The sequence below is a fragment of the Heterodontus francisci genome, chromosome 41 (assembly GCF_036365525.1).
Source record: "Heterodontus francisci isolate sHetFra1 chromosome 41, sHetFra1.hap1, whole genome shotgun sequence".
NCBI lineage: Eukaryota > Metazoa > Chordata > Chondrichthyes > Heterodontiformes > Heterodontidae > Heterodontus > Heterodontus francisci.
In genome coordinates, this window is record NC_090411.1 from 23914194 (window position 1) to 23932900 (window position 18707).

The 18707-nt window shown below is 44.2% G+C and overlaps 1 protein-coding gene and 1 long non-coding RNA gene across 7 annotated transcripts in view; one reads left to right on the plus strand and one right to left on the minus strand.

Moving 5' to 3' along the window:
- The window catches only part of LOC137353364 (uncharacterized), a 28058-nt gene extending 11779 nt beyond the window's left edge, over positions 1-16279 (minus strand). The window contains exons 1-2 of the long non-coding RNA XR_010969844.1: positions 16131-16279; positions 6544-6688 (exon numbers count right to left, since the gene is read on the minus strand). This is a non-coding gene — a long non-coding RNA (uncharacterized lncRNA). The remainder of the gene's footprint in view (positions 1-6543; positions 6689-16130) is intronic.
- The window catches only part of LOC137353363 (caspase recruitment domain-containing protein 11-like), an 82910-nt gene that overhangs the window by 7768 nt on the left and 56435 nt on the right, over positions 1-18707 (plus strand). For 4 of the 6 annotated variants that reach the window (XM_068019541.1, XM_068019545.1, XM_068019540.1 and 1 more), the window contains exon 2: positions 14577-14801. The exons of 1 other annotated variant lie outside the window; for it this stretch is intronic. In XM_068019541.1, coding sequence (XP_067875642.1) covers positions 14577-14801 — 225 coding nt within the window. Of the gene's footprint in view, positions 1-7456; positions 7538-14576; positions 14802-18707 lie in introns of those variants that run through there. One more of the 6 variants, XM_068019542.1, reaches the window with a different exon arrangement.

An 18707-nucleotide genomic window follows, 5' to 3' on the forward strand; every position in this document is an offset into this window, starting at 1 on the left:
CTGCCACATGAGCCTCTTTTCATGGAATTCATCTCACCCTATCAGCTTATCCTTTTAGTCCTTTCTCCCTTGCTCTCATCTGGCATAAATTAACTAAATTAGCTCATTAACTCGAAGAGTCACAGCAATCAGAGTCCAATTGTTCTAACTACCTGGCCGGGCCTTGACCGCTTGACGCTTCTGCTTGTGGGGGTGGAGGGACGGGGGAGTCCAAAGCTAGCGGGCATAAATAGTCACTAATTAATCCAATACGGAAATTCAGGAGAACCTTCTTTACACACAGAGTAGTGAGAATGTGGAACTCACTACCACATTTTGTAGTTCAGGTGAATAGCAGAGATGCATTTAAGGAGAGGCTAGATAAGTACATGAGGGAGAAAGGAAGAGAAGGATATGTCAATCGGGTTAGATGAAGTAAATAGAATGGGAAGAGGTTTGTGTGGGTTTAGAAGGCTTGACAGAGTAGATGTTGAGAGGCTGTTTGCCTGGCTGGGGAATCTAGAACTAGGGTCTTTGCCTCAGGATAAGAGGTCGGCCATTTAGGACTGAGACTCAGACGGTTATGACAAACTCAAGACTGAAGCTTACAGACATTTCGATGCTAAGGGAATGAAGGGAAATGGAATTAGTGCCCTGGGAAGGTGGAAATGAGGTTCAAGATCTGACATGATCTTGTTGAATGGTGGAGCAGCTTCGAAGGGCAGAATGGAGGCTGACCAGGAATAGTAACTTCCTTCCGCCCTTCCACATCTCCCTCTTGTGATCCCCTCCCCCACAACATGTTGACTCTAAGTATGTGCAATTAGTGTGATCCATCAAATGCTGCTCTTCACTCTTCCACGGTAGCACACTTAACAGAATCAGCCGACTGATCTAACGGTAGCTAAGAAGAACACACTGCCCTTGGCACCAGCCAATACAAGTTCTGACATGCTGCAAGTCTTAATAAGGAGAAACTGGAGGCAAAAATCTACTGTTGGCAATGTCAGTGGAGCAACATTAAACGTGGTTCCTCCCAACCACCCGCCCCCCCCATTTTAACTGGGGTGTTAACCCGTTTATTATTTAAAGTAACAGCACTTCTACTGAAGTGGCAGAGGAACATCACACGATAGACCCCAGCTACTACAGACAAGTCATTTCTGGCCGCGGAGCCCCAAATTTTCACGGCTCCCTCAACGGAATGGAGCCTTCCATGCAACAGACCTGGGTTGTAAAATTGGCTTCACAACCTCACACACATTCGCACATCTTTACCCAGAGGGTGATGAGAATGTGGAACTCACTACCACAGGGAATGGTTGAGGCGAATAGCATAGATGCATTTAAGGGGAGGCTAGACAAGTACATGAGGGAGAAAGGAATATGCTGATTGGATTATGTGAAATAGTGTGGGAGGGAGTTCAAATGGCACATCAACACCATCACAGACTGGTGAGCCAAATGGCCTATTTTCATGTGTGCTTTCTGTGTAATTCTGTGCAATTGCAGAGCTAATTCTCCAATGGATCAATTTACCAGGGCTTTAATCAGGCCATGTGCATATATATATAATAATGAAGCAAATCAGGTCAGAGCTTGGTCAACATTCTGCCCACAGTGTTAGTCGTGCTAGTGAAAGCCGGTCGCATGAGCACTAGCATCCTGTTCAGTAGGCCTCTTAAAGTTGTTTTTCTCTCAGTTTGGCTGTATTTTCGAATCCATTTTCTTTTCCTCCAAGTATTCGGAAAGTTGGCACTGATATTTATTTAAATCTATGGTGCTGCCTTTTTGCACAATTATCAGCATTCTTGTGTCACATTTACATTTAAAATTGCAATTAGCTGCCGCTTTCTTGAACCGCTGCAGTCCATGTGGTTGTAGGTACACCCACAATGCTGCTAGCAAGGGGGTTCCAGGAATTTGACCCAGCGATAGTGAAGGGGGGAGATGGTGGCATAGTTAATAAGTTCAATTAATTAATTTTAAAAAAAATCTGGAATTGAAAGCTAGTCTCAGTAATGGTGCCATGAAACTATCATCGATTGTCGCAAAAACCCATCTGGTTCACTAATGTCCTTTAGGGAGGGAAGTCTGCCGCCCTTATGTGGTCTGGCCTACATGTATCTCCAGACCCACAGCAATGTGGTTGACTCATAACAGCCCTCTGAAATGGCCTAGCAAGCCACTCAGTTCAAGTGCAATTAGGAATGGGCAACAAATGCTGGCCTTACCAGCGAAACCTACATTCCATGAAAGAATAAAAAAAAGGGCGATATATTTTCAAGTTAATTTGGTGTGCGACTTAGGGGAACATGTAGGTGGTGCTGTTCCCGTATGTCTGTTGCCCTTGTCCTTCTAGGTGGTAGAGGTTGTGGGTTTGGAAGGTGTTGGATTTAGTTGTATTTGTATTATTAGTGTTGTGGGGTTCCAGAGAAAGTCTTAGATTCCGGTAAAGGTTAATTAACAGTTCTATTATTTACAGTTACTATATACACTTTCCACAAGCCTCCTAAGCTAACCTTCTTCATGCTGCTATACCTGCTCCTTCTCTAGCCTTTCTTATGCGACTGTTACAGTGGGAAGGGTCTCTCTCACTGCCTTCGGTATTAACCCTTTACAACCTTATACTACATCTCCCCCCAAGTCTTTATCCAACATTTTTCCAAACATATATACATTTATGACTTCTCCTACTCCATCACCCCTCAAGTCTCTGACTTTACAGATTCAGTCTCATCGGAGGTTTGACAACTCTCCCCGATCTGGTTGTAATCTGTCTGGGACGATCAGTAGTGCTCGTAGGAAGTCTGGGTTGCTGACTTGGTTTTTGTTCTACGGGTTGTAGCATTCCATTTGGTTTGGTGTTTGTTCATCTTCATCTGAATCTTGCAGATAGATTATTGGCTGTTGGTTTTGCGGAATAGGAATGATATTCCTCCGATTCCTTTGCATCTTCCCTTCATTCGTTCGTATACCATACCAATGCTGATAGTCCTCAGTTTATGGATTACTGTACTTTCCCGTTCCAGGTCACATATCCAAACTTTTTGACCATTGTTTAATTTGAGTAAACTCCTTGCTCGAAATCTCCTATTGTAATTCCGGGTTTGTTTCCTTCTCTAGGAGTTTTCTCTTTCTCAAACTTTCTTGTAGTCTTGAGTCTTCAATCCAGGCATGAATTGTTGAGGCAATATGGGAAGTTGTGTTCTTAACTTCCTTCCCCTGAGTAATTCTGGTGATAATTCACACAGCAGTGGTGTTGAATGATAAACTAGGTGTGAGATAGGAAGGTCTTCATTTTTTTCGAGTAAAGATTTTATGGCTCTCACATCTCATTCTGCCTCGCCATTGGACTATGGATACCTCAGTGAGTTCGTAAGATGCTGAAAGCCCATCTTCATGGCAAAATGGGTAAAACATATGTTTGTGAACTTCAGCCTGTCTTACAATTTGAACGACCTTTTCCAGTGTAAGGTCTTGAAATTTCAACAGATCTGGCAAGGATTCATCTGTTATGCCAATGACTATCCTGTCTGATTAGTTCTGCCTTTAACTTGCTGCATTTGCAACCTTCTGCCAATCTATACAGATCATTAATATAGGACTGTACGGATTCACCAATCATCTATGCCCGCTTATTAAATTTGGCTCTTTCCACGATGTTACTGGTATGGAGATTAAAATATTTGGAGTACCTCTTCAAATTTAACGATAGCCTCATTGATCCTTGTCGGCCAATTACATTGTCTGCAATTGCCCCTACTGAATATAGAAGGGTGTTCACTTGTTCCACCTCAGATTTTGTATGGAGTTGCAAAGTGATTCTAAACCTTAGGAACCTTTTTCTCCTTAATAACCAGTTTTGAATCTGATTGGGTCCCTCTTGATTCTGGAAACTCTCCGGCATTCCCAATTTTGGATCCCTATTGCTTTCTTCTCTATACTTTTTAGGGTCTTCCCCTTCTTTAAGAAATTCTACTTGTTTTTTTTTCAAGCTTGGCTACCTTAAAGGAGATGTCCCAGCTGCTTTCAGGAGTTCCCTGCTGTTTTTATAGGCTTTTTTAGGGTTTTCTCCTTTCTTTAATAAATTCACTTTGCTTTTTTTCAGGCTTGGTTGCCTTAATGGAGGTGTCCCCACTTTTTCGGGGGTTTCCCATGCTTATCAGGACGTCCTGCACTTTTTGGGGGTTTCCAGCTCTTTGCCCTTGCATTCAGCCTGAGTAAAGGATTGGGTTTTTGCCATTTTATTTTTCACTTTTTTGAGCACAATGCCTTTAGAAAATTACTTTAAGCTTTTCAAAGGGCTTTTAAATGATCCCAGACCATCGGTATCATGACTCACCCCATTGCTGGATTCTATTTGTAGGCCACCACAATTCAATGGTGCAGCCTGTATTTCAGTGCTCTACTCAGCACAGATGCTGAACTCCTCACAGCTTCTTCTGCAGGTAAGTAGCTTTCTTACTGTACCGGGCCAGTATTTCTCTTTAAATTTCTCCGTTGTCCACCAGGTGTTTCTTCCAAAGGTAAAGAGATTTTCAAATTCTCCTGGATGCTTTCACCACTTTTTTACCATTGTTTTATCACTGCCACCATAGTGGATTTAGCTGGATTTGTATTAATAGCATTGTAGGGCATTCTAGAGAAAGTCTTAGACTCCAGTAAAGGTTAACTAACAACACTATTCTTATTTACAGTTACTAAATACACTCTACCTAAGTTAGCATCCTTAGTGCTGCTATACTTTCTTCTTCTCAAGCCTATCTCATGTGACTGTTACATCAGTGCTCATACAGTGGGAGGGGTCTCTCTCACTGTCTTTGGCATTAACCCTTAACAACATAATTCTACAGAAGAGGCTGTCGAAGGAGCCTTAGTGAGTTGCTGCAGTGCATTTTTTAGATGGTACACACTGCTGCCACAGTGCGTCGGTGGTGTAGGGAGTGAATGTTGAAGGTGGTGGATGGGATACCGATCAAGTGGGCTGATTTGTCCTGGATGGTGTGGAGTTTCTTGAGTGTTGTTGGAGCTGCACCCATCCAGGCAAATGGAGAGTATTCCGTCACACTCCTGACTTGTGCCTTGTGGACAGACTTTGGGGAGTCAGGTGAGTCACTCTTGTAGCCACAGTACTTATATGACAGGTTCAGTTAAGTTTCTGGTCTATTGTGTCCACCAGAATGAATTATCATCTGCAGGTGTTAATACACATCAGGCACCATGTGTAAATCCATGGCACTCCAGTGTACAGAGGACACCTGTCCTCCCTGAGCTTGTCTGAGCGATGCCATCTTCTGTAGCCTGACTTACAGACAATGTCTAGAAACATAGAAAGACACAGCATAGAAGAAGGCCGTTTAGCCCATCGTGTCTGTGCTGGCTGAGAAAGAGCTGCCCAGTCTAATCCCACCTTCTAGCTCATAGCCCGTAGCCCTGTAGATCACAGCACTTTGTGCATATCCAAGTATTTTTTAATGTAATGAAGGTTTCTGCCTCTACCACCCTTTCAGGCAGTGAGTTCCAGACCCCCAGCATCCTACGGGTGAAAAAAAGTATTCCTAAACCTCCTCTTCTAATCTTTCCACCAATTATTTTAAATCTCTGCCCCTCGGTTATTGGCCTATCTGCTAAGGGAAATAGATCATTCCTAATCTCTCAAAATTTTATACGCATCAATTAAATCTCTCCTCAGCCTCCTCTGTTCCAAAGAAAACAACCCCAGCCTATCTAATCTTTCCTCATAGCTAAAATTCTTTAATCCTAGAACTGTACGCAGTACTTCAGCTACAGCCTAACTTGTGGTTGTACTGTTCTAGCATAACCTCCCTATTATCATATTCTAGGCCTCGGCCAATAAAGGAAGGTTTCCCATATGACTTCTTCACTACCTTATCTACCTGTCCTGCTGCGGACATGCTCTCCAAGGTCCCTCTGTTCTTCTACACTTTCCAGAATCTGACCATTTATTGCCTATTCCTTTGCTTTGCTTGCCCTCCTCAAATGCGTTACCTCACACTTCACCGGCTTGAGTTCCATTCACCACTTTTTTCCTCACCTGACCAGTTCATTGATATCTTCCTGCAGTCTACGGTTTTCTTCCTCACTATCAACCACACGGCCAATTTTCATATCATCTGCAAACTTCATGATCATTCCACCTACATTTAAGTCATTATTGATAGATACCACAAACAGCAAGGAGCGCCATGGAACCCACCGGAAACAGCCTCCAGACACAGACATCTTTGCTTCCTGCTGCTGAGCCAATTTTGGATCCAGCTTGCACTTTCCCTTGGATCCCATGTGATTTTAATTTACTAATGAGTCTGCCATTTGGGACCTTGTCAAAAGCCTTGCTAGAATCCATGTAGACTAAATCAAACCCACTACCCTCATCGACCCTCCTGTTACTTCTTCAAAAAATTCAATAAAGTTAGTTAGACATGACCTTCCCATAACAAATTTGACTGTCCTTGATTAATCCCTGCCTCTTTGAATGATGATTCAGGCCATCTGTCAGAATCCTTGACCATATCTTGCTTTGACACGAAACACATTCACCTTCGTCTTCTTGCCTCTTTGATCTGCTCCTCTTCTCCGGTGAGTATTGCTTCATCTAACGCCCCTTCCTCAAGCTCATGAATTGCCTCCTCTGGGATCCCACTGCCTGCCGGATGCAATGCCTTCGGGAAGGAAAGGAGGAAAACTGAAAAAAAAAACACGGGAAATATTTTGAATTTGACACTGCTAAGGTTCAATGCATAAATGTGCGAGTCTGAGGGGCAGTGGTCAACATTATATTTGAGCCAACAGAACAGCTGGGGTTGCTTTCAGGGAATGTAAAATTGACCTTATTGGCAGAGGAATGTGGTTTGAAAGCATTTCTACTTGTTTCTATGGAAACAATGACTAGCTGCCCACTGGTTCTTGTTGACTGGTACAAACTGATATTGCCATAGCAATAGACTGCATTATTCTAAATGCCTGAGGTCATTATAGATATCAGGAAGTCTATAGTACGCTGCTATGTTCCAGTATTTTTCAACTTTTACGTTTTTTACATAGACTGTACAGCACAGAAACAGGCCATTCGGCCCAACTGGTCCATGCTGGTGTTTATGCTCCACACAAGCCTCTTCCCACCCTACTTCATCTCACCCTATCGGCATATCCTTCTGTTCCTTTCTTCCTCATGTGTTTATCCAGCTTCCCCTTAAAGATTCTATGCTTTGACCTCAATCACTCCCTGTGGTAACAAGTTCCTCATTCTCACCCCTTTCCATGTAAAAAAGTTTCCCGTGAATTTCTTACTGAATTTATTGGTGATTTTCTTATATTTATGGCCCCTAGTTCTGGCCTCACCCACAAACGGAAACACCTTCTCTACGTCAAGGCAGCTCTGCCACATGTCGTCTTGTTAACTGAACCTCATGAAAGATGTACATGGAGTAGAGCTGGGAATGAGTTAAAATGGTTGGGCATTGTGTATCGAAACACTTGGATCATTGTACCGGACACATTTAACCACCGGCCCATCAGCGAATGAGGAATAGCAGTAAGTTGTTCAATAAATCTGTGTTTCATAAAAATTGCATACATGTAGTTAATGAATCAGTCACAGGTTTAAATAGAATTACAGGGCTGGGTTTTTAGCCCCGCTAGGGCTGGAAACAGAGGCTGTGGGCATGGGATTTTGTGCTGCCAGCCTCTGTACCGGTTCCCCAGCTCCATCCCACCCCCCGGGCCATGTTCCTGGAGGCTGGATGGGGAGGGCAGCAGGGCTACCCACCTGCAAGTGGTGGGAGCCAACTGAAGTAATTAAATGCCTATTGAGGGACTTTCTAGTCGGCCTCCAAGTCCCCGTAGGTGGCAGGAGACAGTTTAGCTGCCCCGGAGGTGACCTCCTGGCGGCAGACCGGATTGGGCCGGCACTCTAGGTAGGCTTAGAGGCCCTCCCTGCGGCAACGGCAGGCCGTCATATGGTCTATGCTGGTGTTTATGTGCTACACAAGCCTCCAACTACCTTTCTTCATCTAACCCCATAAATACATCCTTCTATTCCTTTCTCCCTCGTGTGTTTATCTAGCTTCCTCTTAAATCTATCTATGCTATTCACCTCAAATACTCTATGATTTACAAACCAATGGTGTGACCTATTATGGAGATCCTTTGCTGCTGGGCCAACTTGATCTAAAAGATGTAGATGTTACTTACAAACAGATGCAATCTATACACCAGGTTTTACAGCGAGCAATAATTATAAATCTTAATGCAAAAGCAAAACGTCGTGGATGCTGCGAGTCTGAAAGAAAAACTGAAAATGCTGGGAATACTCAGCAGTTTTCGTGGAGAGCGAAACAGAGTCAATGCTTCAGTTCTGCCCGAGAGGTCACTCATCTGGGAACGTTAACTCGGTTTCTCTCTCCATAGATGCTGCCTGACCTGTTGAGTATTCCCAGCATTTTCTGTTTTTATTACAAGTCTTAAGCCTGAGACTGTTCCTCACCAAATTAGTTACAGGTAAAGTAGATGTGCTCTTAACCACGTACAGGAAGTCAAGGCCATTGGGAAGAACCAAGGCCATCATTTTCAACTGGAGCTATTAATTCAGCCCCTATCAGACCACTGCTCAGATTCAACAGGTCTATTCCAATCCTTGGAGCCTCCAATTGTCTGGAGCTGAATTTCAAACTCAGTCATATTTTGTCAATTGTGGACATCGCACCTCAGAAAGGTTAGATTGGAGGAGGTGATGTGCAGTTTCACCAGAATAATATCGGGGGCTAACAGGGTTAAATTATGAAGACAAGATGCACAGACTAGGCTTATGTTCCCTTGAGCATTGACGATTAATGGGTGATCTGATTGAGGTGTTTAAGATAACTAAAGGAGTTAATAGGGCAGATAGAGAGGCACTATATTCCTCTAGTGGGGGGAGTCCAGAATAAGGGGCATAACCTTAAAATTAGAGCTAGACTGTTTAAGGGTGATGTCAGGGAGTACTTCTTCACACAAAGGGGAATGGAAATCTGGAACTCTCTCCCCCCCCCACAAAAAAAAAATCTGTTGAGCATAGAGGTCCTTTGAAATTGTCAAAACTGAGATTGAGAGATTGTTGTTAGGGAAGGGTATTAAGGTTTACGGAACCAATGCAGGTACATAGAGTTAAGATACAGATCAGTAATGATCTAACTAAATGGTGGAACAGGCTCGAGGGGCTGAATGGCCTCCTCCTGTTCCTGTGTTGCTACATTCATCACCAAGATTGTCTTATTTCCACCTGTGCAATAGTTCACCTCCTCTCATTCCTCAGCTCTCTGCAGCAGAAACCCTTATCCATGCTCTTGTCTCCTCTAAACTTCATTATTGTAATGCCCTCTTTTCCGTCTTCCCATTTCCACATTGCACAAGCCCCAACTTTTCCAAAATACAGCTGCCATGTCCTGTCCTGTACTGGCCTGACTGCTCACTACCCTCATCCTCACTGACCTACACTGGCATTCCATCTCCCCAAACATATTACATTTAAAACCCTAATCCTCACCTTTCAATCCTCCCGTGACTTTGCTCCAGCTTTAATCTGCCACAACTTTTGCATATCTTACTCTGACCTTTCCCATCTCTCTTCCCTATCATGAATGATCGAGCCTCCAGCCACCCTGAGCTTATTCATTGGAATTCCCTCCCTACCAAACTTCACCTCTCCATCCTCCTTTTAAAAACCTTCTCAAAATCTAGAAATGTGACCCAGGTTTCTGGCCTTGTCTTTCGCTCCTTCTTAATCTCTTTCTCCGTTTCCTTTCGATTTACACAGGTGAAGCACCTTAGGGCATGTTTGTTGATTAAATGTGCGATGTCAGTGCAAGTTACTACTGTTGGGAATGTTTTCACTGCCACTCCTGCCTTATTTTGGTTTCTTGCCCAAGGGAGCAGCTTTTTAAAGTTTATTCTTTGTTATCATCTGCAAAAGTAATTTGTTTTTTTTATAGAATGGGCATTGACTAGTTATCACAGGCAAGAATCATCCTGGCCTCACCTCCATCATAGGCACACGCACACACACAAATTCACACAAATATACACACAGATACTCACATTCACACAGATATACACAAGCACAGATACACACACTCATACACACATACACACAGAGATACGCAGATACACATACACACACACACAGATATATACATTCACACAGATATACACATGCACAGATACACACACATACAGCTACATACACACAGCTACACATACACACACAAACAGAGACACACAAAGAAATACAGAAACTCACAGTGGGGGACACTGTTATGCTCTCCCTGTAGTGACTTTGAAAGCGCTTGGCGTTTTAGCTGGTGGCTGAGACCCCCATTGCCCAGATAAAATCCCAACCAGAGATAAACACACACAGACACCACACAAAGATGCACACACACACATACATGCAAACAGACACACAGATTCACATACAGACACAGATATACACAAACACATGCGGATGCACGTATCTAGCCACATATGTAGATTCATACACACCTGCACACAAACTCATTCCACTGGAATTACTGAATAGCTCTCAGTGAAGCTGAATTGTTCAGAAATTATGATTCTGGACGAGCAATTTTTGAGGTTGTAAATGCAACTTCCCGCAAGGCACGCTACAAATCAGCTAATTCATGCCCCGATAGGTGCTGTTTCATTGTAAAAACCCAACTAGTTCACAAATGCCCTTCAGGAAGGGGAACCTGCCCCCATACTTGGTCTGGCCTCCATGTGACTCCAGTCCCAAACTATGGGTTTCACTCTAATGTGTTCAGGGCCTTTAGGGATGGGTAACGGATAATGCCTAGCAACAGAAGTGCCCAAGAGCACATTTTGAAAAACCCAGGTTGATATTATCACTCTGTGACTTGAGGTATTTGCCATGTTGGTTGGGACTAATTAGTTAATCAGCTGAGTTAAGATGAGGTATCGGGACTAATGTGTGAACTGAGTGCCAGCAAGCTTTCACATATAGAATCAACCTTATCCTCACCAAAAGCCCACGCAGCCAATTTACAGTGCCGATCATTGGGTAACAATTAGAAGGTGGAATTCTCACCTTTTCTGATCTATTGGAACACTCCTACTACTGGGCCAGGCAGAATCAGATGACTCAACACACCCCCTGGGTCAAATTTGGGACCTTCCTGGAAACTTTGGCTTAGCTAGTCACTGCAAACTCTCTGTAACCTCCTCCAGCCCGACAAACCTCTGAGATCTCTGTCCTCCTCTAATTCCGGCCTCTTGCACTTCCCCAATTTTCACTGCTCACCACTGGCGGCCGTGCCTTCAGCTGCCAAGGCCCTAGGCTCTGGAATTCCCTCCCTGAACCTCTCTGCCTCTCTATCTCTCTCTCCACCTTTATGACAGTCCCTAAAACCTACCTCTGTGACCAGGCTTTTGGTCACCATGTTCCATTACTTCCTTACGCAGCTATTGTCAAATTTTTTTTTTTAGAATTAGAATGAGAACATTACAGCGCAGTACAGGCCCTTCGGCCCTCGATGTTGCGCCGACCTGTGAAACCATCTGACCTACACTATTCCATTTTCATCCATATGTCTATCCAATGACCACTTAAATGCCCTTAGAGTTGGCGAGTCTACTACTGTTGCAGGCAGGGCGTTCCATGCCCCTACTACTCTGAGTAAAGAAACTACCTCTGACATCTGTCCTATATCTATCACCCCTCAACTTAAAGCTATGTCCCCTCGTGTTTGCCATCACCATCCGAGGAAAAAGACTCTCACTATCCACCCTATCTAACCCTCTGATTATCTTATATGTCTCTATTAAGTCACCTCTCCTCCTCCTTCTCTCCAACGAAAACAACCTCAAGTCCCTCAGCCTTTCCTCGTAAGACCATCCCTCCATACCAGGCAACATCCTAGTAAATCTCCTCTGCACCCTTTCCATAGCTTCCACATCCTTCCTATAATGCGGTGACCAGAACTGCACGCAATACTCCAGGTGCGGTCTCACCTGAGTTTTGTACAGCTGCAGCATGACCTCGTGGCTCCGAAACTTGATCCCCCTACTAATAAAAGCTAACACACCATATGCCTTCTTAACAGCCCTATTAACCTGGGTAGCAACCTTCAGGGATTTATGCACCTGGACACCAAGATCTCTCTGTTCATCTACACTACCAAGAATCTTCCCATTAGCCCAGTACTCTGCATTCCTGTTACTCCTTCCAAAGTGAATCACCTTGCACTTTTCCGCATTAAACTCCATTTGCCATCTCTCAGCCCAGCTCTGCAGCCTATCTATGTCCCTCTGTACCCTACAACATCCTTCGGCACTATCCACAACTTCACCGACCTTAGTGTCATCCGCAAATTTACTAACCCACCCTTCTACACCCTCTTCCAGGTCATTTATAAAAATGACAAACAGCAGTGGCCCCAAAACAGATCCTTGCGGTACACCACTAGTAACTAAACTCCAGGATGAACATTTGCCATCAACCACCACCCTCTGTCTTCTTTCAGCTAGCCAATTTCTGATCCAAAGCTCTAAATCACCTTCAACCCCATACTTCCGTATTTTCTGCAATAGCCTACCATGGGGAACCTTATCAAACGCCTTACTGAAATCCATATACACATCCACTGCTTTACCCTCATCCACCTGTTTGGTCACCTTCTCGAAAAACTCAATAAGGTTTGTGAGGCACGACCTACCCGTCACAAAACCGTGCTGACTATCGCTAATGAACTTATTCTTTTCAAGATGATTATAAATCCTGTCTCTTATAACCTTTTCCAACATTTTACCCACAACCGAAGTAAGGCTCACAGGTCTATAATTACCAGGGCTGCCTCTACTCCCCTTCTTGAACAAGGGGACAACATTTGCTATCCTCCAGTCTTCCGACACTATTCCTGTCGACAATGACGATATAAAGATCAAGGACAAAGGCTCTGCAATCTCCTCCCTGGCTTCCCAGAGAATCCTAGGATGAATCCCATCTGGCCCAGGGGACTTATCTATTTTCACACTTTCCAAAATTGCTGACACTTCCTCCTTGTGAACCTCAATCCCATCTAGCCTAATAGCCTGAATCTCAGTATTCTCCTCGACAACATTTTCTTTCTCTACTGTAAATACTGACGTGAAATTTAACACTTCCCCTACCTCCTCTGATTCCACACACAACTTCCCACTACTATCCTTGATTGGCCCTAATCTAACTCTAGTCATTCTTTTATTCCTGATATACCTATAGAAAGCCTTAGGGTTTTCCCTGATCCTATCCGCCAATGACTTCTCGTGTCCTCTCCTTGCTCTTCTTAGCTCTCCCTTTAGATCCTTCCTGGCTAGCTTGTAACTCTCAAGCGCCCTAACTGAGCCTTCACGTCTCATCCTAACATAAGCCTTCTTCTTCCTCTTGACAAGCGCTTCAACTTCTTTAGTAAACCATGGCTCCCTCGCTCGACAACTTCCTCCCTGCCTCACAGGTACATACTTATCAAGGACACGCAGTAGCTGCTCCTTGAATTAGCTCCACATTTCGATTGTTCCCATCCCCTGCAGTTTCCTTCCCCATCCTACGCATCCTAAATCTTGCCTAATCGCATCATAATTTCCTTTCCCCCAGCTATAATTCTTGCCCTGCGGTATATACCTGTCCCTACCCATCGCTAAGGTAAACCTAACCGAATTGTGATCACTATCACCAAAGTGCTCACCTACATCTAAATCTAACACCTGGCCGGGTTCATTACCCAGTACCAAATCCAATGTGGCATCGCCCCTGGTTGGCCTGTCTACATACTGTGTCAGAAAACCCTCCTGCACACACTGGACAAAAACTGACCCATCTAAAGTACTCGAACTATAGTATTTCCAGTCGATATTTGGAAAGTTAAAGTCCCCCATAACAACTACCCTGTTACTCTCGCCCCTGTCGAGAATCATCTTCGCTATCCTTTCCTCTACATCTCTGGAACTATTTGGAGGTCTATAAAAGACTCCCAACAGGGTGAACTCACCTCTCCTGTTTCTGACCTCGGCCCCTACTACCTCAGTAGACGAGTCCTCAAAAGTCCTTTCTGTCGCTGTAATACTCTCCTTGATTAACAATGCCACCCCCCCCCCCCCCCTCTTTTACCATCTTCTCTGTTCTTACTGAAACATCTAAATCCCGGAACCTGCAACATCCATTCCTGCCCCTGCTCTACCCATGTCTCCGAAATGGCCACTACATCGAGATCCCAGGTACCAACCCATGCTGCAAGCTCACCCACCTTATTCCGGATGCTCCTGGCGTTGAAGTAGACATACTTTAAACCAGGTTCTTGCTTGCCAGTGCCCTCTTGCGTCCTTGTAACCTTATCCCTGACCTCACTACTCTCGACATCCTGTACACTGGCACTACATTTTAGGTTCCCATTCCCCTGCTTTGTTTTCTAACGCTCCTCTAAAGCTTGTTGGGAGGCTCTGCTATGTTGAAAGTGCTATATAAATGCAAGTGTTGCTGAAGTAGGAGCTGGTGGTAGGCTTGTACTTCAGTAATATCCATAACTGAAACTGTTCTTTTCCAGTTACAAAGGAGGCAATGGACAATGATAATGGTCTGACCCTGGAGGAGGAAGATGCAGAGCAGGAGCAGCTGTGGGAGAAAATAGAAAGCAAGCGCCACATCCTGACAAGATCTATCAACCCCAGCAAGCTGACAGCCTATCTAAGACAGTGCAAAATCATCGATGAGGAGGATGAGGATGAGGTCCTGCGTTCCCACCTGCTGATATCCAGAAGGGCCCGTGCAAGTCAGCCACCTTAACTCTCTCTCTCTCATAAGTTGTCTCCTCTTGCCCCTTTCAATCGCTTTGGCTGCACCATGTACTGAGGTCCAATGGCTATTTTCCAACCTTTGATGTGGAAACTGCTTCTGGATCAATCGCTCTCGATTGCTGCTATTTCCCACTCTCTCTCCTCCAACAGCGGACAATCTTTCCACCGCAACACCTCTGCTCTCTGAATTCTCTCTCAAGGCCAGTAGGCTCGCTACCTCTCTGCCCAGCTTTGCCTTACCCTGTTGTATGTCTGTTTGGTACGCTGCCACTTTAATATGCTTAGTTAGTCTAGCTTAGAGAGTAATTAGTCTCGAGTAATTAGAATAATAACCTTTCTTACATTATAACTATGTACAAATGCATACTAGTCTGTGTGACTTCTCTAAAGCCAAGCTGCATCTATCTTTAAGTCTCTCTCACATGTGATCTCTTACATCATCATGGTAGGAGGTATTCTTTACACTCTCTCAACATTAAGTCTTTCAGACCCTTATACTACACACCCCACCCCTAAAATTTGTTTTGCACTCGTGTCTTTTCCCCTTTATACTAAAACACCCATCAGTGTGAGGTGCCCTGTACAAGTATCAAATTGGTGTTGAGTTTCTACCACTGGTGGGTGTTGAGTTAATGGATGGATGGAATGAGAGATCGTGGACTGATGGGAGCCAGCACCAATGGGACTGAACTGGATTATTCCAGGGCTGGGACACAGGAGGAAACTCCTACCCGTGTTTCAGGACAGTATCAACATGTGTGAGTAGAACCCAGATGAGCCAACATAAAGGCTGGATGAAGTGCTGAGCTAGATGCTGTTACTTAAACTGACAGAAACCTATCATTAGAACCCTTCTCAAAAGTCCGAGTTATAACAAATTGCGTTGAGTTACAAAGAATATTCAGCACAGAAGCAGGTCATTCAGTTCAACTGGTCTATGCTGGTGTTTATGCTCCAGATGAGCCTCCTCCCACCCTACTTCATCTAACCCTATCAGCATATCCTCTACTCCTTTCTCCCTCATGTGCTTATCTAGCTTCCTCTTATATGCATCTTTGTTCAACCACTCCATGTCGAAGCAAGTTCCACATTCTCACTTCTCTTTGGCCACAGAAATTTCTCCTGAATTCTCTATTTGATTTATTGGTGAGGATCTTATATTTATGAACCCTAGTTTCTCAAAAGTGGAAACATATCTGTATGTTTAACTGATCAAACCCCTTCATAATTTTAAAGACCTCTACTCGGTCACCCCTCAGCCTTCCCTTTTCCAAAGAAAAGAGCCCTATCCTGTTCACCCTTACCTGATAGAATCTCTCCGTTCTGATATCATCCCTTGTAAATCTTTCTTGCACCTTCTCCAGTGCCTCTGATTAAAGTTAGTAACTTTTTTCAATTCTTTCTCTCTACTGCTGATGATTGTTGAATATTTTGTTTTAATCAGTGAAGGTGAATGATATCAGGCACTGAGTGCAGGAATGTGACTTTGTTTGATGGGCACTAACGATAATCATTAGCCAACAGTCCTTTAAAGATTAGGTTGCTTCACTTATCTGTGTTAGTTCCGTTCACCCATTGGCGATTAGGTTAAGTAACTCCTGCCTTTCAATGTCATCATCCGCAATTAATCATTAAACTGGTTTAAAATGCGGAAAAATAGACCAACAGAATTTATGCTGTTTTTGTTGACAAGGAACTTAGCTCTCTGGTAATTTGTATAATAGTGACCACAATACTCCCTATCACTGACCCCCAACTGACCACAGCACTCCCCTGTCACTGAATGGTATTGACCACAATACTCCCTGTCACTGACCCCCAACTGACCACAGCACTCCCCCGTCACTGAATGGTATTGACCACAATACTCCCTATCACTGACCCCCAACTGACCACAGCACTCCCCCGTCACTGAATGGTATTGACCACAATACTCCCTGTCACTGACCCCCAACTGACCACAGCACTCCCCCATCACTGAATGGTATTGACCACAATACTCCCTATCACTGACCCCCAACTGACCACAGCACTCCCCTGTCACTGAATGGTATTGACCACAATACTCCCTATCACTGACCCCCAACTGACCACAGCACTCCCCCATCACTGAATGGTATTGACCACAATATTCCCTTATCACTGAATATGGTTCACTATCATACCAGCCAGTAACCTTAACCACCAGTGTATCGGAGAACATCATCAAATATTTCTGGTGATAAACGCATTCTTACATTTTATATAAATACAATATGACTTACCTTTGGGTGCCCAGGTGTAACTTTGAGCAATAACCTCAAACAGAGCTGAGCCCAGCCTGTTGAAATATATTCCAATATCTCTCAGTCTTTCAGATACTTGCACAAAATCCATCAAATGGCCACTGTGGGACCCCCCTTGTTTCACAAATTCACCAGAATGATGCCGGGGCCAAAAGGGTTAAATTATGTGGTTGCATTGACTAGGTTTTATCTCCCTTGATTATAGCAGATGAAGGGGTAATCTAATTGAGGTGTTTAAGTAGATTAAAAGATATGATAATATAGATAGAGAGAGAAAAACTATATCCTCTGGTGGAGGGAGTGACGATCAAGAGGGCATAACCTAACAATTAGAGCTCTTAATGTGGTCAAACTACGATAGAAAAGGAAACTCGAACTCCTAACCTCGCTTCAAAAGGGAGGGAAAGAAAAATGCTGAAACCGCCTGCTGGAATGGGAAAACAATGCTTGACTCTGGTGACAACAGCCACCTCCAATGACACTCAGCCCTGGTGGCACAGACTAGACATTGATATAGCGGCCCTGTGAGGTCCGCTTCTCAGAGGAAGGCAGCCTGACAGAACACAACACCAGCTACACCCTCTATTGGTCAGGTGGACCTCAAGGTGAACAATACCTCTTCGGTGTCGGCTTCATGGTGAAGAAGACTAAAGTCTGCCGATTGGCCACTCCGAATGCTTCATGTCCCTGTGCCTCTCCCTCCAAGTCCAGCAGCAGGCAACCCTCATCAGCGTTTATGCTCTAACCCTGAAGGCTAACGCAGCCTGACAAGGATAAGTTCTACACTGATCGCCATGAACTCATCCAGAATGCCCCTGCCAAGGACAGAATTGGCGTCCTTGGTGATTTCAGCGCCAGAGTGGGCTGTGACAGCCTGGCATGGAAAGGAGTGCTCAGAAACCATGGAGCTGGAAACTGTAATGAAAACGGACATTTACTCTTGGAACTCTGTGCAGAAAAGCAGCTGTCCATAACCAACACCTTCTTTCAACAAAAAGGTCGCTTCAAGACCACTTGGATGCATTCCCGCTCTAAACACTGGCATCTGATAGATTACATCTTGGTGCGCCAGTGCATACTAGAGTCATGCCCAGTGCTGAACTTCCACTTCAAGCCCTTCTTCAACACTTCTTCAGAACTTCCGAAGAAGGGTCACTGACCTGAAACGTTAACACTGCTTCCCTCTCTACAGATGCTGCCAGGCCTGCTGAGTATTTCCAGCATTTCTTGTTTTTTTTTACCTGCATCTACCCTGTCTATCCCTTTTAGTATTTTGTAGGTTTCAATGAGATCACCTCTCATTCTTCGAAACTCTAGAGAATACAGGCCTAGTTTCCCCAATCTCTCTTCATAGGATCCGCCAGCCCAGGAACAAGTCTGGTGAAACTTCGTTGCACTCCCTCTATGGCAATAATATCCTTCCTAAAGTAAGGGGAGCAAAACTGCACACAGTACTCCAGGTGCGATCTAAGCAAGATTTTATACAATTGAAGCAAGACTTCACTACTCCTTCCGATAAAGGCTAACATACCATTAGCCTTCTTAATTGCTTGCTGCATCTGTATGTTAGCTTTCAGTGACTTATTGACAAGGACT